Below are 26,704 nucleotides of genomic sequence, written 5' to 3'. Positions count from 1 at the left end.
TCTCAAATTTCTAATAAGGTGGTGAATTTCCCACCTCATCAAACCGGCTTCGACTTGTGCGTTCTGCCCGCTTCTCAAAATAGAACGCACCCACATAGGAACATGCTCCTCTATCATATAATGCATATTAGCTTAACTCCTCCAAGTCCATCATGGTAGACAAACCAACTAAAGCAATAATTGTCACACCTCACAAAGTGTTGAGCTACCTCCCGAAAATCCTTTCCCATTCTGTGATCCATGTGTAATAAAGCTGAAATCAGGGTGGGGTTATAGCTGCTCCCATTCGGGGTATTTCTATCGCCATGCCTTGGACGGCCATGAAACCCTCCTGGGTGAATCATCAGTTCTTTCAATTCATTCAATAACGATTTAGCAACTGCATCTAGCAACGTCTCTCTCTTTTTTTATTTTATTTAATTTTTTTCCCCCACTCAGTATTGTCAAACACATTTCCCTGCATTGCTTAGGTAATTATTTGATCTTGCCGTTACGGCTGATGCGCCAAATAACTGAACATTACGGGATTTTTTTTTTTGTATTTTAGTACGCACAGAGAATCACGATTTTTCAAAAATAAAGACTAGGAAAGAAATTGAACATCGGTAACTGAAGGCCGTACTATATCCTATACTATATGTGGACATACTATATCCTATCAAGCTATTCTTTGCCCGTGCAATGCAAATCTTAGCGGATTAATAATTCATTCCCAGTTATCCTCATACTTGACTCATGTAACGTTGTTCAAATCTCTCCCTTCCGGAAATGTTTGGGCTCTTGTCTGGACCATTCTCATTTCGGTCGCCATGAATTAAAACGGTTGCGGGAGAAAAAGGGTGGTGTACATGGTGTACAGCTACGTGACAGGGAATCGTACAAGATGCTTTCTCGTCGCTTGATCAAAGAACGAGCTTGTACTTGTCGAGAGGTAACAACTTGAGCACGAGTTGATGCTCGACGGTGAGATGTGCGTAAATGACTACGTTTTCATGCGACAAAGAATACACCCCGTAGAATGTAAACATATGAATTTCCATGATAATAATAGTAAACATAATGATCAAATCAAACCTTTCCTTGTGGTCCGTGGTGCTGATTTTGCGTTGGCGCTGCACGGAATGGCCTATTTATGGGGGAAGGGTTACGATGTGATGGATGACAGTACAGATCCTACTCCGCTGGGCTAATGAAGCTGATTAATGCCTCAGTGGAGTGCCACCCTGGCCCACCCCAGGAAGCAGAAAGGGACCGGAAATCTGGCCCATAATTTAAACAGCAGGGGGGGAATCAATTAGCCAAACACACACGTTATTATTTTAGTGGTTAACAATCAACACTAACAGACCTATGCAGCCCCACTGAGCTTCAATGATATGGGATCAAAAGGCAACTGAGAAGATCAGCAAAACGGATGGGCAATGAAGGCTGAAAGGCTTTTCATTAGCCAAGATTTCAAGCACAAGTTTTGGGAACGTATTTGGAACGCCCCTGCAATTTCAGAGATCAATTTTGGCCTCGTTTGAATCCTATCCCGTGATTATTTGTTCAGGCTATTTTGGGCTTTTCTTGTTTCACTATTTATCTTTTCATTAACAAATGCGAACAACAAATTAAGTCTATTTCGACGCCTGCTGCAGGCTATGCAACGTTAATAATCTATAATTATAATGTGTGTTGGACATGGTGGAGACGGTGAGAAGGGGCACTGTAGGGTGCAAGGGCGCCAATATTTTCAGCCATGACTAAGTCTGCTAAACTTTGAGTGTATTTTGTTCTAACTTCTTGAAAAGAGAGAAGGAAAAATAAATAGTTGAATCAAAGCAAGCAGAAGCAAAGAGGACGAGTGGCTTGGAAAGCAGATGCACCTTCCAATTGGTCATTCTGGTTTGAAACCGTTGACAGCGCTTCAGCTTATATTCTCCTCACTCGCCTTGACTTTGAATCCCACCTTTTTGTGCGTTTAAAGGTTTATACATTATATTGTTCGATGATTATTTCGTCTTCTCATGAAGGTTGACGGATTTCAAAAAAAAAAAAAAAAGAATAAAAAAAATCGAACAAGAAATTATTTTGAAGGTAAAGGTGGAACACGGAAAGGCTCATGGAATTGAGGATTCTCTTCCATAAACTCCCTTCAGCTCATCTGAATGTCTTTATTTAGCTCCCAGTGTGTGTCTCATCTGCCATGTGTGAACCTGCTGGAGCTTGTCGAGTCAAACTTCTTATTTTTATTTCCAATTTGTCTCGCATTGCATTTCACATGTGAAAACAATTCAAGCAATGCTTGTAAACTTAACATTGAACATTTTTGGGGGGGGAAGAGTTAACGTATTCCCTTTAGCAAGCCCGCTCGGGGTTAGGTCTTCAATCCCGGTTTGCAAAGGTGTTAGGTCAGGGCCTTGCTGTTGGTAAAATCATAAATGTGTGAGTATTGGCTTGGAAGTTATTTGTAGTACACAGTCCCGGTCTCAGCGAGCAGCCCTGGTCTATTAGCTAGGGCTAGTAGGGCGTATATCTTTATTTGTCTGTACTTCAGGAGTCAACACAGCTCAGTGGACTGTCTACCTTTTGCCTCTCAGGCAGCGGAGCTGTGCATAAGGCTGCTGTCTTTTTCTGTGTTCCATGCCATGCCGTGAAGGCACAGAGCTGCCAGATGTGGGAAAGAAGATTTTGTGGAACAGTGATTTATGCAGAAAGAAAGGATATGCCTTGGGAGGAACGCAGCGACTGATGTGGCTTTAAAGGAGTGGACAAGTCACTGCAGTTCAGCTGCACAAACCTATACTGGGACACACATACTGAAAAGCAGATGCTACAACAATGGAGTTCCTTGTTGATATATAAGCAGCTAATTGTCCCTGTGTAGTGATTTTGTAAAGCTTCTATGTAAACTCATAATTTGCAAGATAGTAATGTGGTGGACATCTGTACAGTCTTTAGCCCTATATTAAATGGTACATTGACACCGAAAGCATAATCATTTTGGTCTGGGAATGGTAATAGTTCGCTTGCAATCGATATACATGGTCCATCTTCTATTGTCATGCATTTCAAATGTACAATTGTTAATTCATTATGAATAAATAAATGAAAAAATAAATAAATATATATATATATATATATATTTTTTTTTTTAACATTGAAACATTACTGTAACTGGTTTCAGTGTTTTATCTCCATTTCTGTCAGGTACAATTAATGATATGGAATGGTATGTGTGTACATGACTACCCACTGACACGTCAGTTGCAATCAGAAAATAGCTACAGGCAGCAGTACACGGGGTCCAGTATCGACACCAATTACAATTCTCCCATGGAACGTGGCATCAGTTTGTGCTGTCACTCCTCTTTACATCAACATTACCACTTACGAATTATGGAGGTGTTTGAAGATTTTCCTTATTGATTCGTGAAACTACACAGATTCAGCCTGATCCTCGTCTGAGTTTGGCGTAATGGACGAAATTGTAAATGAGTTGTACATTATAGCTATTGGAGGTTATTGAAGTTCGTTGAAACATATTTTATGATGTTGCCACTAATTACAAAATTTCCAATTTTTAAAATTGTAAGTCTTGGACAGACCAGTTGAACATATTTAAACCAAACTCAATTTAATTGTGAAACACAGTGCATTGGGTTATTAGGAGAAGAGATGAGGAGGCAGGTAAGATAATTGTTTTATTAAACAGTTGTCCAAAACATCTGGACAAAACAATCGAACAAACTATCACAGTATTTTAAGATCACATAACGTGTAATAACTGTGTATTATTACAAATGGCAATCTTGTGCAATTCCAAAAAAAGGGGAAAATAAACAATTTACAATTTGCAATTTGTATTACTGAAAGTGGGCCATCTTAACAATGGTAAATAAAGAAATGATTCACCTTCATGTTCACTTTTTCACCATTTTTTTCTCGTACATTCATTTTCATCGCAAGTGTTTTTTTTCCACAATTTATTCTCTTAAGTATTTTCTTTTTGAATATTGTGACTGACCACGAGGGCTGGATTTTGGACACAATTGCTCCTTTATTGTCCTAGACTCTCGGCTATTTTCCGTAAGAATATCTGTAAGAATAACAAACACAAACTTTGTAATTACAGGTACTCCTCACTTAACCACCCATCTCATCGCGCATCACCGTTCTCCGTCTCAGTGTGGTTCCCACAGTCTGTCAGTATTCACTACACTAGCGTTCACAATGGCCACGCCCCCTTACCGTGAAATAACACGGGTCCTCGCTTATCCACCAATTCACTGAACGACCTGGTCCTAGGAACGGAACTTGGTCGTTAAGTGAGGGGTACCTGTATTTTACATAACAATCATCATAAATACATGTTATTTCACAAACATAAAAGATAAATGTACGTTTTAATTAGTACTCCATTGTATTTTTTCTGTTAATAATCTACAATTGGAAAATTTAGTTTAATAGATTACTTGTCTATATGCAGACAACATTTATGGATCTTGAACATTCATTTGGCATTACAATTGTTATGGAAGAACTTGTCAACATATAAGACTTTCTGCCTTTTCATTTAAGTTGGCTACGTTTAGCTTTAGGAAACTCTATATATACATGAAGTTTCTTTAAGACAACAGGGGATGTTTTACTTTAAACCAAACATTGTCATTGTTATAACTTCCGATCTTGAACCAATCCCTCACTTGTACAGTCGAGTGCATTCGACTCAACGTGGTCACAAGTTTTTGTGGACTAATGTTTTTCGTATTTTTCATGAATCCGGCCAAGTAATGGGGACCAAAGAGATATAGAGATAAAATATCAATTGAACAGATCACAGACATAGACCAGGTAAGAATGGGCATAAACATATACACAGACCCCTAGTTTGTAATCCCTCAGCACTACAGAGCGACGGAGTCTACACCGCACACTGGACACAGTCCAAATGTACATTCTGAATCAGGACCTGCACATTTATAGTTAATAATATGATGACATCACAAAGCGTCTTGCTGTAAATCTCATCTCGTTCATTTGTTTACGAATAGCGGCATTTCAGTCAGGCACGACCGCCTGAATACTTGGGATCAAATTTGGTCAGTTTTCCACTAATTTCTGTTCCGAATGTTGATCGATTTGGCTGAAACTAAAACCACATGTTTGTAACATACCGGTTCGAACAACACCTCAACCGCGTTTATAGCTTCTGTCATTGTTGTGTTCCAGGTAGTTTAAGCCCTGTCGTAGATTCTTTGGCATTTAATGTCTTAGACCGTGTGTGTTATTTTGGTCAAATTTGGTCGGTTTTTCACAAATTTCTGCACTGTATGTGGATCGATTTTGATGGAAGTTGAACCACCAGGTGTTTGTGACAAACCTGTTCATACGAGAAATAAACCATGTTCATAACGTCTGCCATTCTTCTTATTAGGGGTCCTGCGGGTTTGGCCCCCTAATAAGCACATGAAAAAATAGGTCTTTTATTGTTTTGTTTTTTTTTGTTGTTTTTCTTCACTACTTTGACTCTTAACAATCCTGCTGTTAGTGTGACTTAAATCTGATAGTCTTTTCTGTCAGTGCTGCTTGTACATACTGTATGGTCTTGTCAGGGTGTTTTTTTGCGAGGGCAAGTGTGCCAAATCTGGGAGGTCTGCCAGGCAGCATGCAACAGGTCTGCTTTATAAAATGAAAATGACAAGGCAATCGCCATTCTGTCAGCATCACCATGGTAGCACAGGCAAGGTTATTTATCCTTGAGGTTAATGGGATGACGCCTGGAACTGAAAGTGCCAGATTTAGAGAAACATGTGCCTGTTTCATTTAAGCAACCAAAGGACAGAGCCACCTGAGGCGTGTGCTGGACAATATGGCCAAACACGTTATCATGATTTTCATACCATTCGATATTTATAACGACATATTTATCCTTTCTTTAATAAAGATTGTTTATCGGTGGTATGAAATTGTCCAAAATAAACGCTAGTCTTAAAATAAAAATCTGCATTATAAAATGATCTTAAAACAAAACGTTTAGCATCCTTTTTTTTAACAAAATGAATCTCAAAGAAAATAGGGGGAAAAGAATCTGAAGATAAAATGATGAACAGTATTTTATATAATGAACATTGCACTTGTAATGTAAGTTAGAAGTGAACAAGAAGTAACAAGTGCAGCTGCTTTAATTAAAATTTCACTTAAATAAAATGTAGATAAAAACAATAAATACAGCAAGTAGGCCTTAACCTAAATAAATAAAGTTTGTGGTGTTACCTGTCTTCGTCGGCATGTGTCGTCGACATATTTTACAATAGATATTCACTGTCTGCTTTAGGTTGGAACTTAAATATCCCCAAAAAAAAGCCAAACTGTCGATGTTTGTGGCTGTCTTTTGTCAACAACAGCATCATCTTTCTCCTTCTCCGAGTTGCTCATTTTGGACGCTGCCGCTTTCTCTCCGCCGGGGTTTGTTTTCAAGTTCAACCTACCCACAAGGGAGTGGGTGGGGTTTATTTTTCTACATCGACAAACGGAATCTGCTAGAAGTGAAATGTCAGCTTGAGATCATCAAAATGGATTGGCTTTTCTTTGCTACGCCTCAATAAATGAATAAATCTACGTAAGACATCAACAAAATTATCAAGCGTATTTTATTTCGACAGCGAGGGAAAAAAAATATTGTGCTCATTATTGTTCTCGTTTTATCGCCCAGCTCTACCTGACACAAAACGCTGCTGCTGAGCGAAATAGGCTGTTGTAATAGTTTCCTTGAGTAATGACCCAAGTTTAATCATGGATATTAGGTTGCGTTGCTTCACATGCATGCTGTGAGTCAGGATGTCATGATAGATTCATACATATAACTAAAATTGACTTGTTACTTATTATTATAATTGTTGATTTATTAGGTTCTTAATTTTGTTTCAGGGTTCTTAAGCTCAGCTTCCTTTCAAAAGGTTATACAACAAGCACCTTTGCATGAGCAGTTATTGGATGTACAGAGGGATCACAAATAATAGCACTGATAATACATGGATGATTACGGCTTAAGAGACTAAATATGTAGCATATGTTTACGGAGACATCAAGAATGTGACTCAAGGTTTCAACTGTAAAATTCACATCCATGATAACGCATTTACAGTGTGATCCAATCTTTGTGGTGGCGGATGTAAGATAAGAATATAATAAATTCTTGAATTATCTTAATTTCGAAGCCTAAAACTATCTGGAACACCAACTTCGGCATAACACACAAACACGGTTTGCAATACGAGCAACCAGGAGAAGACAGATCGGGAGGAGCCCATGCTGCGTTCAAGTAAACTCTGCAAAAATGCTGCGTTTCAGAGAAGCCGGGAAACGCACCAAACTAGACTAAACTTGACCCTGAGTATAGCTGCCTGCAGCTATATTTATAATTCTTATTACTATCACAGGGCAGCAGTCCATGTTTTTCAAGATGCACTCCAAAAGCAACTTGTTGAAACTTTGAATAATTTATAGTAGAAATGGGGCGTGACAAACATTGACAAAAAACCTTCCATAATTCCTATTAAACTTAAAAGATATAAAAAAAACCAAACTAAAAGTTATAGGGAATAGCAATAAAGTGGTCAAAACTGGCATTGAACCACAGATGGCATCGAACCTCAGAACCATGGACAGCTCCGCAGGCCACGGCCTTTCCCGTACATGGTAGAGGAAAATGTATTAAATCAACTGTCATCATTTCGACTTTGTAATATTAAGATTTAGTGAGAAGTAGAATTTCTTAAGTAACAATTTTAATATATACACATTTTATTTATGCAATTAATGAACTGTATGGGAAGAGTAGATTTACTCATACTATTTAAATGTTTTATAGTCAGTGCACATAAACCTAAAAATACAAAGTAAAACCTAGGGAGATTTAATAAGAATTTTGCCAAGTGTAGCTGACAACAAGTTCAGGGATGATGACCCCTCACCTGTCAGAGAGCAGTATGCTCTCCACAAAAAATAGGAAATACATTTGTTATTCATTACTTGGATTCTGAGTTAAACTCTTGATATATTTACGTGGCAAGAGATCTCGAGAGATGCTTTTGCAATATAATGTTCACCCTGTCCCCTTCTTTACACCCAGAAACAGATCCCAGTTGATTTCTTAAAACTATTTTATACAATTTTTTTTTTTTTTGTTTTTAATTCAAGAAATTATGAGCCTTGTGTCTTCTTCCTCTATGTATTATTTTTTTTGAATGATTGACATGTTAGCGCAGCGAACCGAATCACTTCCCCCCTGTTCATCCCTACCTTCTACTCACTGACCTTTGAGTGGAAGGTGTGGTCAAGCCTGTGCCCTGTCTGGTGGGGAAAAAAAAAATGAAACAAAATGAAATTTATTTTAAAATCATCTCTTAATACTACATCCAAGTCCTTTCAACCTGGGGATTTTCAGGAAAAGGGAAACCCAGACTGGAAATACTGCAAACATTCTGCATTTTTAGCTCACCATTATTCAAATATCCATCCTCTGTCCAATTCCCGCCCCTTATTTCATATGCTCCTTATTATTTTATTTATAACAGCATCCGTTATGCATATACAGTATATATATAGACAGGGGTAAAGAGACCCCTGCTTTTTTTTTTATTACCATCTTTAATCTATAAAAATATAATGCTGTTACTCATTACTGTTACTCAGGTGTTAAAGGAACTGCATTAAACGTAAAATTTACGGATGGTAATTTATGCTACAGATGTTCCTGTACTGCTCGTGTAATATTACATTTGAGTTAAAAAAAAAAATGCATAAGAATGAAGAAGAAAAACAATTTTGCAATGAAGCATTCTCTTTTATCTTGTTAATAGAAATGGTCATTTATGTTTCATAAAATGGGGTAATCATTCAAGATAGTATCGTGAGCTGAATTTTATTAGGGCAATTTCCTTGTTCATTTTTTTCCAAGCTTGAAGTTGTCAATAACCAAAAACCATGAGAAATTTTCTAGTGAAGGAATTGAAGTAGAAAATGTTGGCTGTAATAATTGCCGTAAATGATAAAATGCATACTAAATAGTTTTATAACTCCATTATAATTGTTTCGTTTTGCATATTGCTGTTTTTAGGTCTGTTTTTAGGTTTGGCTTTATCAAGTCAAGTACATTTCGGCAGCATATCCTAACATGTGCCAAAACACGGCTATCCGAAGCTCACAACCGGAGCGCATACTGAACTATTTCAATCTGAGCTTTGGAAATCATCCTGCTAGTGCGTAGTTAGGGGCACGGCACGAAAGAACAGTTGCATTGTTGTGCCTGCAGGATAATTGCTGTGCCTGCATGTAATAATTGTTTGTTTTAGAGAACGTATTAGCCTAGGGATTGGCAGCATGTCCCCCCCTATCTCATGCTGAAGGATTGCTAATCATTGAATTCAGATGGTGTAATGGTCAGTTTAAATGAAAATCTGTCCATCTTGGCATTCCATAGCACATGGTTGCCCATGGTTGATAGCCTGTCAGGTTTTAGGCAAGGATAAGTACCATTTTTATCTATATAGTATAACTTTACTTTTCTCTCCCTGAAATAAACCCTCTTTTTATTTAGAAATCTATAAGCTTGCCGGTGGTGTTCATATTCAGAGCTCAAGGAAGATGATTCATCTCAATTTCAGATAATAAACAAATGTGTTTCCACAAGATAAGGTAGATTAAATTGGTAAACAATAGTTTAATTCAAAGGTGTGTGTGTGTGTGTGTGTGTGTGTGTGTGTGTGTGTGTGTGTGTGTGTGCGTGTGCGTGCGCACACAAAATATTATATAGACATATATTTATGTTTTTTTTCCAGGAGAAAAGAACATTGTATGGAATTCCCAAAATTAAAGTGTGCACGGCATGAATTGGCCCTGGGCCCAGGTTGTTGTGGTAAAAAAGAAATTGTCTCTTAGGAACCAGTTGCAGAGTTGCCCTACATCTGTGGGGAATGGGATCATGAATTATGCGTTAACCCAGAAAAGTTTAAATCCGTGCATGCTTCCTTGTTCCTCTTATCCTGCGGTCTTTTGTTGCTCCATTGGCCCATTGTACCCGAGGAGAGATCAAGCGGACCCCTGTCAGTCGTGGATTATTCTATTGTAGAAGTGCCACTGTAGGGGAAAGAGGATTAGCGGAGCAGACAGTGGATGAGGATCCTAAAGGAAGTTGCTTCACAGCATCCACTGCACATGAATTGTTAAAGAGTGTAATATTCTCTCCATTCCTTCATTTCTTTTAGGGGAACATAGGGGGGGGGGTGGGGAATGTACGGAATCCCCCCCGGATGAGAATAAATGAATTCCATTGTTGATCGAGCAACAAGTGGGGAAAGGAAAAAAAAAAAAAATCAAATCCCCTTGCCTTTCATTAGGTGATGGCTGGTATTTTAGAAAAGCATGTTTTATGGTGCCTCTAGCTGTTTAAGAGCAGATATGGATAGGCGGAGCTTTTTTTGTTTTCTTGCGTTCCTTTTTCAGCTTGTGTAAGCTTGTGCCCGCTTGCTTGTCTTTACAGGTAGCTACGGACCTGGAGGGTGGGTGTCCTCCTACCCGGAATGTGGGGAGAGGAACCAGTCGCCCGTGGACGTTGTCGATGGGGACGCCCAGGTTTCCCAGCAGCTCCAGGAACTGACGCTCGACAAGTTCAACGTGGAATCCTCCAACCAGACCACCATGAAAAACACCGGGAAGACAGGTTTGCATCACCACGCCAGTTTGCCTCGTCCATCCTGAACACCACCTCATCTAGCGCGTTCAAAATTTGAATTCATGGTTGACTTTGTTCATCCGACTCTGATTGAACCATCGTGGCCGCCGGCGCAAGGGCCGGCGTGTACGGAGGCCGCTGATGCAGAGCGCCGCATGACAGACGGGCGAGCGCGCGACGGATACCCAGTGGAAGCGGTCGAGATTTATTCCCCCACAGCAGTTGTTTGTGCCGCGTTTCTGAAGTTAATGTGGTGACGTGAACACGGTGACGGTTTTCCGTGGCTCCTCGCCACAGAGTGTCGGGTAATTTATGCAAAGCCAGACCTTGCCACGGCAAACATTCTCAATGTTTCCTGATTGACTGCAACTCCAAATGAGGGGCTCCAGGATTTCTGGTCAGTATGAAATCTCTGAAGCGCTGGCTACAAAGCTGGTGACCTTAATTGATGTCCCCCGCGGTCGCTGCTTCTTCTCCCTGAGAGAACGGCCAGTCATCTTGCGCCTTTGATCTTAATAAGCCTCATTAGTTTCCATTACAACCCAAAATATATGCTTTGGATTCCTCATTCACAAATATAGAGATACAAATTTCAGAATGTTGAATTGGATTAGGAGCCACAAATAATACTCAAAGATTGTGTGTGTGTGTGTGTGTGTGTGTGTGTGTGTGTGTGTGTGTGTGTGTGTGTGTGTGTGTGTGTGTGTGTGTGTGTGTGTGTGTGTGTGTGTGTGTATATGTATATATATATATATATATGTGTGTGTGTGTGTGTGTGTGTGTGTGTGTGTGTGTATATGTGCGTATATATTGTGAAAGAAATTATTCCGCAAAGATCAGTGAGGTTAATCTGCCCGCTACGAGAAAACAACAACAGAGAATGTTCAAGATATTTACTCTGCAGAATAAGGCAAAAGATTCAGTACTGCTCCAAAGCGGCGTTCTGATCAATCTGATATCATTCCTGAAGACAGCAGGCTATATACAGAAAAACAGGGTGTGGCTTGGGTCAGAAGTCACTTACAAGTCTGCGCCCCCGCCCCCCCCCCCCCCCCCCCCCGACTGTTTCCTTGGGCGCCAGCCTCAGACAGTGAAATTCACAGGTACTTGCAAACTTGACCTGGCAGACGAGGATTACAATCCCTTACAATGCACCTCTAGCCTTCCCTCTTGAGTTTCTTCATCGCCATAGAAGGTAAACAGAGCCAAATGTGATCTGATTCTTTCATATTAGAATTGACATTGTAGGGAGCAAAACATTTCTCTTTACATAAACTCTGGGGGGTTCCTGGGGAAACAGGGACAAATGTTTTAAAACCCCCCTCTGGAGGTAGAGGCCTTTGTCCTCATTCAAAATAGTTGATCGTATGCATTTTTCTCTCACAATATATGTGTGTGTGTGTGTGTGTGTGTGTGTGTGTGTGTGTGTGTGTGTATATATATGTGTGTGTGTATATATATGTGTGTGTGTGTATATATGTGTGTGTGTGTATGTGTATATATATATGTATATATATATGTATGTCTGTATATATGTATGTCTCTGTATGTATGTATGTATGTGTGTATATATATATGTGTGTGTGTGTGTGTGTCTATATATGTGTATGTATATATGTCTGTGTATATATGTATGTATGTATGCATTTATGTATGTATGTATATATACAAATGTGTATATGTGTGTGTGTGTGTGTATATATATATATATATATATATATATATATATATATATATATATATATATATATATATATATATATATATATATACGTGTGTGTGTGTGTGTGTGTGTGTGTGTGTCTTCACATAATATTGGCTCGGATACTAATAGAATATTTGATCATTTCAGGATAGGATGTGACTGTGGCTCATGTTTTAAAGTGCCTTTAAAGCTTGAGACAATCCTCTGCTAAACCTGGTTATTGAGACATATCTTATTTTGTGGATCCAAACCTTTATACTTTATGGGGAAACAAAAAATAATCATCCGCCCACCTTACACATGTTGTGGAATTATTTTACATATGTATAAGCATTGTGTATCAGATATTTCATATTGGGTGACTGAAATGAATAATATAAAAAAACAAGATGAAAAATATCCCCCAAAAAACATTGTTTCGATCATACAGTTATAAATTCGGACCATTCAAAGACAGTCTTGTGAGTCCTTATCAGTTCATCATGAGTAATTGCAGTTGGCGTCCTCTCATGCCTTGACCTGCCTTGACACAAACCTGATTGGCCACAGTCCAGTCATTGTTCTTTAACAAAAACGTTTCCCTGGCAAAAGTCGACCAAATTTACGAGGAATTGGAAGACCCTGGAGACATTTGCATTGATCAAGGATTTACTTTCACGCAGACTGGTTTTTTTCCCTCACAGGCTGCGATTCAAGGTCTTTTGGCTTAGTGTCTAATTCCCGCTCTGCTGTTGTGGTTTCAAACATTCCCAGAACAGCATTGTAAATGAAACTCCCACGGCCAGCCAGCCTCGCAGACTGCGGCAACTGGAGCTGTAGTATCCCTGTCACCAGCACCTCTAACTGCGCTTCAGGAGGCAAACTTTCTAACCCTTCGTGCAAAATGAGCTCCGTGATTAGGGGCATGTGACAGTCGCGTCCTGTCTGACTCTGTACAACCATTTTCCCTTTTCCCCGATGCTCAAGTCTTAAAATATCTCCCGCATCTGAAGCCTGATTACAGCGGGACTTCTTCTTAAATACCACTGGTATACAGTCCCTGCAGGTGGATGATAATCCCTCCTAACTGACGAGGTTTCCTGACACCTCATCCCTCTCCTCACGCCCTCTTTTGTTTTTCTCAACACCCCTTTCTTCTTCTTTCACCGCTCACGGCAAACCCAGTTTCTCTCACCTCAATCGAGGTCCAGACACGGCTTCTACACGGTGCCGTCCGTGTTTGCTCGCAATCTGTTTGGTGTAGACACGCTCATCCCCTCTGGTTTTCGGCGTGCTTTGTTTTGCGGTGAAAGCGTGCTTGTCTTGATGTGGAGAGGCCGACTAAGTCCTCCCGTAGCCGGGGGAGCGTCCGCCAGCGGAACGCTGGCACAGATCTGGCCAATGTGTGAGCTGCATGGATGGCAAAGCGCTATAGACACATGTAACATCAACGTATAACATCAGCTGAAGAGCTCCAGGAGCCAAGGAAGACACTGATCATTACGCCATCAATACAAATGCATAGTCAGTCAAACAAAAATCTATCTTATCTTAAGAATATATAAAATATCTACATTTTTGGTTGTGTTTTAACTACGCAGTTTGATTTCAATTTAAAAACGTATTTTATAGTATGCACGTATTTAATGTTACAGACTTAAACTGTAGACTCATTGTTTTGTTGCAGACCCCCCCCCCGTGAAGCTTTTACTGCACAACGTGGCCTCACCACAGAGTAGCTTGTCAGTATTTTTAACAGCTCTTGCACAAATATTTTAGATTCCATAGCTCCAGTCACATCAAAAAGCGTCTCTGCCATGGCTGAATGAGGAATTAAGGATCTTAAAGAGACAATGCCGGAAAGGCAGAGAGGAAATGGAAAAAAGGATCAACTCTGTGCCCCCCTTGCTTCTCTCAAAGAGCTGACGTTCACTTATCAGTGTACAATCGAGGAAGCAAGGAACGCCTGTTTTTTCGATCTGATCGCTAAACAGTATCGTAATCCCAGAATGCCATTTTTAAAACTGTAAATTCTGTGACCGGTCACCCTCCAAGTCAGCCAGTTGAATCCTCCCCAGAGAAATGTCGAGAATTTGTTATTTACTCCTATTGACAAAATGGAGTTCGACAGCATTTTGACACTGAAGTCAGAGAGCTTGTTGTTGACTCCTGCCTACCTTCAACATTAACCACCTTTGGTGAAATCTCTCCGGCAACCCTGGAACACACTATTGCACTTTCAAAATCACCCACCTGTCCTTCAGATTGCAGTCCCACTTGGTTTTTAAAAGCTGTATTTCAGACGGTTGGTCCAGACATTTTAGCCATTATTAACTGTCTACTGGTATTTTTCCTTCCTATTTTAAAAGCGCCACTGTTTTCCTCTTGAAGAAGCCCTCTCTGGATCTCTCTGTTTTAAGTAATTCAAGACCCATCCCCAAGCTACCATTTTTATAAAAAATAAAAAAACATTCACATTTTTGTAAGGAATTTCATTTGGGTTTTCCGTTCCAAAAGGAACACTGAGACTGCTCTGGTCAAGGTGACCAATGACTTACTACTTGCAGCCAACACAGGCCAGTCCTCCATTTTAATTCTCCTCGACCTCTGCTCAGCCTTTGACACAGTGGACCATAATGTCTTAACCAGCCGTCTGAAGAACTATGTTGGAATCAGTGATGTGGCTCTGAATTGGTTTCTCTCCTATCTGTTCAACACGTCCTTCTCCGTCATGCTTGGAGATGCCTCCTCCTCTCGTGCTCCTCCCTTTTGTGGGGTCCTGGCTCCCCTCTCATTCACTATATACGTGCTACCCCTGGGGCAAATCATGCGTAGACACAACATCAATTTCCATTGCTACGCGGATGACACCCAATTGTCCCACTAAAGCCTGGTGCCGCCGATGTTTCTTCTATTATGTCCTGCCTTTGCTGGAGTCAAAAATTGGATGTCCAAAAATGTCTTGCAGTTGAATGACTCCAAATCTGAAATAATTGGAATCACCCTCTCTCTGGCCCCGCCAGCACTGGCAGCGTTTATAATCTCTCCTCTAGTCTGCGTACCTTTTCAGACAATCAAAAAAATAAAAAAATAAAAATAAAAAGGCCTGCAAGCTCGGTGTTATTTTTGACACTGAATTGTCTCTAGACACTCGGGTCATCAAAGAGGTGCAGTCCTGGTTTGCCCAACTGAGACAGCTAACCGAGGTCAGGTCATTCCTTTCCCCTGCAGACCCGGGAAAAGGTCATCCTTGCTTTTATCTCTTCCAGACTTGACTACTGCAATGCACTTATTCTGGTATTCTGGTCAGCAGACAAAAACATCCAAAGACTGCAGTTGGTACAAAACGCTGCCCCCAGGCTTTTAACGCACACTAAGAGCTACACCAATCACCAATCATTCCTGCCCTTCGCTGGTTACCTGGGAGTTTCAGAATTGATTTTAAGATTTTACTGCTTGTTTTTAAAGCCCCTGAACGGTCAGGCTCCTGCCTACATCTGTGATCTGCTAACTCCCAACAAGCCTGATCGCTGCCTGAGGTCCTCCAACAGGGCCCTACTTATGGTTCCAAAATCTCAACTTGTCACTAATGGTGACGGGGCCTCCCTGCCTGGAGAATGCGTGCCGGCAAACTCAGCATCCTCTTTTAAATCTATTCTCAAGACTCACTTTTTTATTGCTTTTTCTTAACTGTCGGTATTTGTTGTACTATTTATATTACTTTAATCTTGTTTTATATCTCATGTCATCTGATTTGAATTCCTTTTAATAATGTTTTTATTATAAAGCACTTTGTAACCCGTTTTTGAAAGGTGCTTTATTAACAAAGTTATTAATTATACAAACTGAGTGTAACCGAAGCAGACTTGTGGGCGTAAAACGAGATTAAATATTTTTCCGGATATCTATATCCATATGTCGTGTTAAATGTCTGACAGTAGTTTTTTTTGTTTTTTTAATAATTGTGCTTACTGCGCTAGTGTGTCTGTGTATGTGTGTGTTTTATATGTGCCTTTATATGCACATGACATGTGAAATCCCCTTTCAGCATCAAGCAGCCTCTTGCGCACAAGCTCTGATTCAGAGCTACTCATTGTAGGTGCTACCGGTGTCCGTTAACGCATTATCATTGCTGTCTTCTTACTTGTCGTAGTTGCTGTTCTGCTAAAGGATGACTACTTTGTGAGAGGCGCAGGACTGCCCGGGCGTTTTAAGGCTGAGAAGATGGAGTTCCACTGGGGCCAGGCTAACGGTTCAGCGGGCTCCGAGCACAGTCTTGGTGGCAGAAGGTTCCCAGTGGAGGTAAACCATCTTCCGGCTGCAGTGCTTCATTAATGTTAATACATGTATTTTTGTTTTTGAGACTATCTTGGGTGACAATCAGAGTCAATGACAGCGAAGCAACTCGCAGAAATTGAGGTTGAATTTAAATCACAGGGAGGATTGCATACAATTATTGTTTAAAATGTGAAGGGACGTATTTATTTTTAAACGTCTTCCAGTTTCTATGCAGACAATATCTTTTGTGCTCACAAATAATAGTGTGAAAAGTGTTTCTCAGGGTTTAAAACAATATATAATTTGGAGCTATAAACAATTATACATAAGCCCACAAATATAAATAAACATAAAACCCAAAGGAGATATTGAACAGAAGATTGTAAAGGTCAGTGACACTTCTAACAAAGAAGTCATGCAGAAAATTGGGTATTGATACCCGGCAGAGCTCCAGACACGCACAGTATCAGTTCAATGACATTTATCTGTTTAAAGATGCATCTATTTTAAGTCAGTGTGTGGTTTTTGTTTTTTTTTTGTATATTTTTATTTAACAAATAAAAAAGCTAAAATGGAGACCGTATCATTTCAAACAAGGCTCAAGGTCTGAAGCACAGCAGTCATTCTGCTTGAGTGAAGATCCGAAATTGTCTTTGAATCATCATCATTGCTATTTACTGTAGTATTGCATTCTGTTGAAAAACGAATAATGACTTATCTTATTTTCAGATAAAGAACTATTACTAATATTCGTCATGAATTCAAAGGGTTCATGTGTGATATATGTGGACTGAATTGAAGCTAGTTCTCTATAGCCTCCGAATTAGCTCGGCGTGTCTTATAACGACAAGCATCTTTGTAATTCGATTATTTCCCCCATCTCATTTTGTGTTCAGCCAAGTGTTAAAGGGCATGGGGGTTATTTACAGTCGTTTGAATCATTGTGCACAGGGCTCAACACTCACTTTTAAAAGTGGTTGCCAGGCTGGAAACCAGGCATCAGCTTTTGGTTGACGAAAACCGAAAATATGGTTGCCATTTTTAGTCACTTTATATTTTGAGTACTTAAGGTACTTATGCGTCAGGTTAATGATGGAAATGTGACGTCAAAGAATGTTTAAAAGCTTTATTGCAGTAACCAAACACAATTCTTTGTAGTCAAGTGTTTTATCTGATACTTTACAGAATTGTAATGTTCAGAGGGAAGAAACCTAAGTCAAGACGGACAAGAGCTGTGATAACACTAACTCCTCCGGTCACACTAAGCCTGATCACACTAAGCCTGTGTGTTTGTCTCTCTCTTACACCTGCATGTATATGCTCACCACACAGACAATAAGAATCTCAACCGCCCTCTTTTTCCCCTCATGTTAACAATAAGTACATGCCCGTTCAAAATAAAAATACTTTCTAAGACTAAGAATTTTAATGGCACGTTATTTTAGTTTGTATTGTAAGTACACAATATTATTGAGTTAGTTGTAATTTTTTCACGTCTAGATTTAACTAAAATGTTTTTTCACACCTAGTTTTAGTTTTTAGTTTAGTTTGAGTTAACTCTACAGGGTGTATGGTTTAAAAGATAAAATAAATTAAAAACAGGTCTGAAATACTTATGGCGGTAGCCGGGCGGTTTTCGGAGTTCCAATGAAGGCATCGCTTATGACACGCATTACAGCATTCTGAGACCCTTAACACAGCATCGCTTCCTGCGTTGGAGCGCTAGGGTTCTACAGTACTTCTTATATTGTCCATGGTCGAGCGATCTAAGAATGTAAAAACTTGTAAGTCTGTGAGTTTTTCGACCCATTGCGTAGTGCCTTGTAAGAGAGATGAGGTTGGATTGAGGTTATTGAACTTTAATATAATTACATTTAACAGTTAATACTTTCGATTAATTTGAGGACACAGTAGCTCAAGGGGATAGGAGTTGTGTGAGTAGAGAGGTGTGGTTTCAGTTAATTTCGTTATATTCAGACCGTAACCTTTCACTGATTTCAATGTATCAGTCCACCAAAATCTGATGCTAAACAAATTTGAGGTGAGAAATAAGCAGTCCAGTTGCTGAATCTTCACTCATGTTATATCTAAGGCCTAATTCAAAAGTTAGTTCCGACTTTAACCGTGGTGTCCAGAGTAGCGCGGAGCTTGTGGGATACAGTGGGACTTGGGGCTTTTTTGTTTCATTCAGTGTTATGAGCGTCATAAAATATAATAAATACTATGGTCTACGGTTTTGTTTGGAGAAACGAGGAGCAGATCACGCGCTGCAGCCTACAGTACATTACAGTCAGTGGACACACACACACACACACACACACACACACACACACACACACACACACACACACACACACACACACACACACACACACACACACACACACACACAGAAAGAAATACACAGCAGAATTAATTTCTAGATACTTGCATTTTCCTCATCTGCAGTGTTGTCACAGACAGTTGGTATAAATTCCTCTTTCTTTAAAAATATTTGAGCTGGTCTCTGCAGCCAACAGAGTAATTCTTAGTTCTTATTCTACTGTGTCTCAATGCTACGTAGACTGGGTTGTCCTATTTCACAGCTTGTGTGTTAGATGTCCCATCAGAGACCCAAATGTATGTGCACAAGCAAAAGGTGAGTTGTGCACAATAGGTGCCCTTCAGGTATGAATCTGTGTATGTTTTACAATATAAAACAATATAATTAAAAATTATATATACTACATTTTTGGTAGGGCTGTGACCATAAGCGCATTACAGCAATACCACAGTCACATGATGTCACTGCGGGGTTGAACTCATTACCGTCATCACCGCAATAATGATAGAATATACTGTATTTATATATTTTTTTCTTTTCCATTCTTTGCTGGTGAGAATTACAAGAGTGCATAATAGTGTGTGATATGAAATATAAACACAATAATAATTAGTTCTAATAATTATTTAGTTATCATCATTTACTGTCTTCCGTCCATGTACCAGGGCTTCTGCAGAAACAAAACTTTTCAGTTGCCCCGCTCGTCACTTCAGCTTTGCGTGCCGCACAAGGAGAAGGGACAGTCCATTAAACACACGGGGGATTATTTTTGTGTGTGTCCGATTTTTTTTAATTCTTTCTAGAACAGAAGATTCTAGACTCAGAATTTTGTCAGTCGAATCGGATTCAACTGTTCAATGTGAATGGAGTGCATGGTTCAATGTGCAGTGCACGCGGAGGAACCGCTCCGTGCCCTGTCACAGTTCCTCCAAATAAAACTAAAAACACACACACTAAAATATATTTATGATTCCCCGTATTTATAATTCCTCATTGAAACGTTATCCCTGTGCGTAATACCGCAGAGATACTTGCTTTTTCAGTGCGGTAAGAAAAAATTCATACCATCACAGCCCATTTAGTATAAATATTGAAAATTCTATTTACAGCATTCTGGGTGGCTGTTATCTGAAAGCATATGTTGCTTTGCTTTCGAAATGCACAGCAACGGTCTTAAAAGAGCAGCACTGCCATTTAGTTGCAGAGGAAGCCTAGTATATTTATACTATAGATGTTCTGTTTTTAGTTTTTTTTTTTACCTGTCCTGTCAGCATGCTTGGTCTACAACAGAGTATTTGTATGCCATTGCATCTAGGACAGAGTTAGACTGCAAGTGGAGTTCAACTTCTCAACCTGCAATGCAACTCTTTATTAATTCTTAAATCATCAAGAACTGCTGCAATCACTCTGTCCTGTGGACGACCTGTGGGATGACAAAGGCACAGCTTTTTGTTGTACAGAACCACCACAAACCGCCCACTTTGGAGAACTATATTACCATGTTGGGGTCTATAAACAACTAATCACTACTCCTAGAGGGGGAGAATCACCACAGGTGAGACAAATAAACACAGAACCAATCAACAACATGTACATGGAAAAACACAAACACAGAACCAATCAACAACATGTACATGGAAAAACACAAACACAGAAACAAGCAACAACATGTACACAGAAAAACACAAACATCGGAGGATGTATCGAAAAAACACAGTAAATTAGGACCGGAGCCAGGCCCCGCGCCGACAGACCGACACCCCACCCGAACCGCTCGCCCCGCAGGCGAGCTGGTGGGACAACCATGCCCACCCGGGGCCCGCGCAAGAGCGAGGTCCGCCCCGCCGCAGCCGACCAGATGCTCCACCCGGCCGCTATACTTTATATGTTCTGATGTCATTGAAATGTCTCTTGGTAAACATGTTGGGGGCATAAGTAAAGGACGCGCAACCCTCCAGGCCGCGGCTTGATTTATAGCAGAGAATGGCATTCATTAGATCACCCATGGTTATAAATGCTTTAACATGGAAGGATTTGCTCAGAAATAAAACTGCCATAATGGTAGTAGATGTGGTGCAAACACACATCTAAGCACACATCATTGGATAAATAGGCATCCAGCATCGGGCCGCTTTCCCGGTACTGAATTAATTCTTTGTCTGAGGTAATACACTCTTTTCCCCAGTTTGATGGTTCCTGAAATACTTGGTTATGAAAGGACACCTCCGCAGTTCTTGGTGCCTGCGGTTCCGATCATATTGAAGAAACCAGCATTACTTCCTTCGTAATCATTATTATTTTGGCTACTAAAGAATACCCAGACTCAGCCGGTAGGCCAGTGGATTTTTAGCTTGACCTGAATCAAAGCTTTTTGTGGAGCAAAGGAGGAAATTCAATAGATGGACCACCTGTTCGCTCGGACGGCACAAAGAAAAATGTAAGAATGACTTTACCTTCAGGAGATTGTAGGGAGCTCTGTTATAATAATATATTAGTGTCTCTCCCAGGTTGGATTAATTATACATGGAATATGAATCACACCACAGTTGAACATGTGTATGCATACTGTACTGAATCAGTGAATTATGGTGTATAAGGGCAAGTTTACTGATTCACTATGTTTGCGCATTTCAGAACAATAAAGCCTTTGTAGAATGTCGTGCATTTCTTAGTTTGAAAACCTGCCAAAAGGTTCCTGAATTACTCAGTCAATGTTTTACTTTATTAAAGAAAGAAATCTAGATAACTTGTTTTGCACATGTGCACAAAATGGAACGCTACACATCAAACCCTTGGTCTATCCATTTGTTTGCCTGGGTCACATGACTTAAATGCACATAGATACATGTCAGTGTTGCCCACAGAATTCGACTATTTGTGGTGGTAGCTGACCAGGGGGAGGCGTGACTGAGAGTCTGTTATTCACAGTGCTTTTTTTGCTTTTGTTTCGTTCAATAAGGCAATTGAGTCAATTAAAATACATCTAAAATAGAAACACAATGTTTTTTATTTGCTTTAGTTAGAGGAACAGGACACAGGATCGCTCCCTCTCCAATGTGTCCGTTACACATTGGAGAGGGAGACGGGGGAGCAATTTGTGTCCCGATGGCTCCCTCGGAGGACACACAGAGGACCCACAACGTACTTGGGTTTTTGATCAACGATATCATAATATTTTCGAGAGCTTTAATACGTTATCGGAATTAGGGGTGGGCGATATAGTAAATATATCATATCACAATATTTTTTAGGCAGGATCAAGATCCACTATCTTATCACGATTCTATTTTGCAAGTTACTGAACAGTTCAACCAAACTATTTTCCCTATTTAAAAAATTTAAAAAAAGATAACCCTGCCAAAGTAACAACACCTAAATGAAAAAAGAAACTACATACTGTTTGCTATTGGTTTATTAGTGTCTCAAAGGAAGGCGCGTAAAATGCTGAATTTGTGCAAGATCCTGTCCTGGCAGGGTGTGCTGGCTCTGGCTCTGTAAATAAATTCCGTGTAATATTAAATGTTATTTCCCATTGAAATTATGCATAAATTGCTTGTTTGGCTAATATGGATGCATTTTAAATCTGATCAAAAAAATAGTAATAAAAAAAAAAAAGAGAGGCTCCGGCTAGGCCTCAAATAGAGTTGTTGTTTTTTTTTTCCGAGATTTGAATTTGCACTCTGAGGGGAGGCGCAACATACAAAGTCTCGCCATGCTTGGCTCTTAATGTTATTCCAAAGTGAGATATTTTCTGATCGTATTTTAGAAATATGTTATAGGATCAACCTATTATTCAGGAGCCGGCTCCCATCGTAAGCTGCCTCACAGAGCCGACTCGTTCACGACAGGCACATTTTTTCTACGCTGTGCTTCCGCCTTCCCCATTTCTCCAAACAAAATAAATAAGCATATAACAAACAAATTAATAGTGTGTTTTATTTTAGACCAATGTGTTGCGCGCAGCTCTAAAATGAAATAAGATTTAACCCATTTTAAATTGTTAAAAAAACAAAAAACACAGATAATCAATATGCGGTGGTCAATGTTGATATTTGTGGCGGCCGGCCACAAATAAATCAATGTATGGGAAACACTGCATGTATTTTTGATTTGTGTTTTAAACACAGTGGGGCGAATGCCCAAAAGGATTGTGTGGCTTTTGAAGCCACTAAAGCTGCACAAATAAGACAAAAAGCAACCGTCTAATTCTCAAAGCACTCACAAAGGGTGAAATGCACCCCAACCTGTGCTGCACCGCAAATAGCATCTCGGTATGTCGGTGCTATTAGCGTGTATTTAAATGAGGTATTATGCATACAAATTGTCCCCTTTCTATGCAAATGAGCCTTATTGCAAAAAAAGTCCAATTTAAAAACACCAGCGCTGATTGCCACATGCAGTTAGAGTAAAATAACTGCAATGGCCAAAACTTTGGTGCCTCTTCTCCGTGCATGATCACAGCCACCTGTCAACATTGAGATTTGGGGGTGGGGTCGGGGGTTGGGGTTAGTGCTATACCCATGCATCGGATGTATTTATTTGACTAATTTTTGTAATTGAACAACACCAAAAGAGCGTGTGTCCTGTGTCAGGCTCCGCGGAGCCATCGATTCCTCCACATGGATCATTGCGATCAGACGCAAAAGAAGGCACTCAGCAGCAAAACCTTATAGGCGTAACACCATCATATCATGAGCACATTATCGTTTGTGAATCGGACGTTGATACGTCCTTGTTCTAAATGAAACACTCTTGGTGAACCGTCTGAACCAATGCTTGTTACTTTGTTGGTAGCTCTGTCTTACATTTTCCTTGTCTTCTCTGTTCGTCCTTCTGTCCCAGCATGGGCACTGTGCTCTGCAGGATCAATTCCCTCACGCTGTCAAGGGTACTTTTAAGCAGTGGCTTGAAAACTGAAAACCTTGACAGTTCACCATCTATTTATCTTCATCTTCATTCATTTGAATTGCTGTGTTTTACTTTATAATGGATTGCATTGCACGACATGTCGGGCTATTATTTGAGCTAACTTCGACTTACTCCAACCACCCAAGATTTGGGTGGTTGGAGCCAAGTATAACCATAGTGCAACCTTCCAAACGCACCCAAGTGTACGCTGCATGTGATTCAGCAGAAGCCAGGCTAATTGGCTAATGCAGTTAATAATTTTTGAATGATGATGGATAGCAAATGCCTTTTCTTGCTGAGTTTTCAGGCAGACAACAAATTACTTCTATTAAAGGCTGCAGTTAAATAAACTCTGGAGGGAACCGATTTACATATAATAAGCTGGGTTTAGTCACTTAACTTTGTACTTGCCATAGGCTCCTGCTCATGTACTGTACTGCTGGGCTATCAACGCAAACAGCAGAGAGGAGGTCAGGTGATCGCTGGGCCGAAAAACTCGGAATAATGGCAGAACCTGAATGATTGGAAAACGTATGAGAACCTAAAACATCTATATTACAGAACTTTCGATAAACCTGGTTAAATGTCACAGTGGGGTTACCGAGATGGAATGAAACTCAAACCGGCGTGTCTAAGTGATGGCGTGTTGAGCTTCACAGGTGGCATTGCATCGGCCCCTTTCCCTGGGGTGACCGGAACCCCAGGCTGGCTGCAGAGCACTCACGCCGAGTTAGTGGGGAGTCAGTGTCTCGCTCAAGGACACCCAGGCAGGGCAGACGCCTGCTGGTAGTGGAGCTTGAAACCTGCTTTTCCATCTTACCAAACCTCTTTTAATCATCACACCACTCCACGGCCATTTTGTGATTTTGATCATCACCTTAATATTTGAGCCTCGAGAGAATATGACATTCACCTTGCAGCAACCCTGAGCCGCTGCAAGTGCGGTACATTCTTAAAATCAGAGCGTGTGCGCGTACACGCAATATTGTGAATTCAGAGAATGTATCGTGCCTGATTAGAGGTAGTTGAGCGCTGAGATCAGAGGCTTGTCATGCTGTTAGATCTCCCTGCATGAAAAGAGCATAATCCCACCGTCATTTCCCGCTCCACACACATGCTACTGTAGGGACAGTGGTATTCAGGAACAGGATATTATATTATTCTTGGCCTCTGTCAGGGCGAAGGAGCACAAAGAGGATTGACAAAGATTATGAGTGATTTGTGCGCATGATAAATAAACCCTCTTTATATCCCCTTCAAAATAGAATTTCATCAAATCCTCAGCAGTGCGCCCAAATGATTGATAACGGGGCGGCGAGCTCTCTGCCCATTTTTCGAGCTTTAAATACTCTCTTTCCTCTCCCAGATGCAGATCTACCTGTACAACTCGGATGACTTTGACAGTCTCGGTGCAGCTATTAAGGAGAGACGCAACATTGCTGCCATGGCAGTCTTCTTTGAGGTATAGTATGACTGACCGCGGCTGGGCTGAAGGCCAGTGAAACGCTGATAAAAAATGAACTGCTCCCTCGCCCACATTTTGTTATTCTTTCATATATGTGCGGTTTTATGTATTTATATCTGACTTTACCGTCTGTCCTCATGAATCAAGGTGTTCTAGTGAAACATCACAGATTGGTTCTGCTCGGGTCGACCGCCACGTCCTCCGGGAGCCGTTATTCTGGACGAATCCGAGAGCAAGTGCTCGTCCTGCTCCTTTGTCCCCCAGACTCTTCTCCATAGGCATCCTCAAAGAGTCTTCAACACGGCAGTGATTCCATATTTAATTGTTTTCCCACTTTCTGGATCACTTTTATCTTCGTAGCTTCGTAAAAATATTGTGATATTTTTCGGGGAACATGCTTTCTGTTATCTATCAATTATTTTGGCCTGTACCGGCATTTTGTTCAGTTGAAGCTATTCTCGCAAATACAACAAAACCCCCCTAATGATTCCTCTTTCCTCATTTCTCTGGCGGCACCTGTGCTTTGGTGTTGTTAGCTATAGCCATGCATAAAAGGAGGACCGTATATCACACTTATATATCAATTTTAAGCCTGGTGAATAGTAAATATATACCCGAGGGTCATTTCTTAGACGAAAGACTCTGAAATGAGGACACAGGTGTTTGTAATGTGGGTCTACATGAAGACAGTGACAGACAATGTGTGCATGAAGATCTCAATGCCTCCGCGGTGTCCTGACATCCCTATCGTTTACTGCAATTAGCACCTGCTGTGCAATCCGCTGAAATGCATTTAGTGGGGGTTTTTTTTTTTGTTTTTTTTTAAGCAGACACACACATGCGCACACGTTAAGATTGACCATATCTAATCAATAACGAGAGGCTCCTTTTCTTCTCCCTTGGGCCCCTTAATGGCCTCTTAGGTGATTGTATTATCCACATTCAGCATTCGGGTGCACACAATTTTTCTCTGAGAACTGGCCTGAATTAATGAATTAAAGAAGATTGGTCCCTGCATCTCCCTGTTTCGTCCTGGCTTATTACTAAGTAGGACATTGGGAATATTGCGAAGTGTGGGGCTACATACTGTAGGTAAATTACATGCCAGTCATTTCCGAGAATTCAACATTACAGAGAAGGTGACATTGCTTTAGTATCAACTTGGGGTGGGAAGGTTACTGCTGAAATACAATCTGTAATTGGAGATTACAAATTACCAGCTGGTAATTGCAATTAATAAATTAATCTGATTACTGCATCTCAGTAACCTGACCTAAGGGTTTTCCTTTTTAAGAAAAAAATGTAAGGAAGCAAGTACAAAAATACAGC

At 40.3% G+C, this 26,704-nt stretch overlaps 1 protein-coding gene across 1 annotated transcript in view; it reads left to right on the top strand.

Moving 5' to 3' along the window:
- Window positions 1–26,704, top strand: part of ca16b (carbonic anhydrase XVI b) — a gene marked incomplete at its 5' end in the record, with an annotated part of 101,660 nt that overhangs the window by 40,772 nt on the left and 34,184 nt on the right. Inside the window, 3 exons of the mRNA XM_080000618.1 lie at window positions 10,526–10,705; window positions 16,555–16,703; window positions 25,277–25,372. Of these exons, the coding sequence (XP_079856744.1) occupies window positions 10,526–10,705; window positions 16,555–16,703; window positions 25,277–25,372 (425 nt within the window). The remainder of the gene's footprint in view (window positions 1–10,525; window positions 10,706–16,554; window positions 16,704–25,276; window positions 25,373–26,704) is intronic.

The sequence above is a fragment of the Zeus faber genome, assembly GCF_960531495.2.
Source record: "Zeus faber genome assembly, chromosome: 5".
In the NCBI taxonomy this organism is placed as follows: domain Eukaryota; kingdom Metazoa; phylum Chordata; class Actinopteri; order Zeiformes; family Zeidae; genus Zeus; species Zeus faber.
Note: the sequence above shows the minus strand (reverse complement) of the source record. Positions and strands in the feature narration are given on the sequence as shown.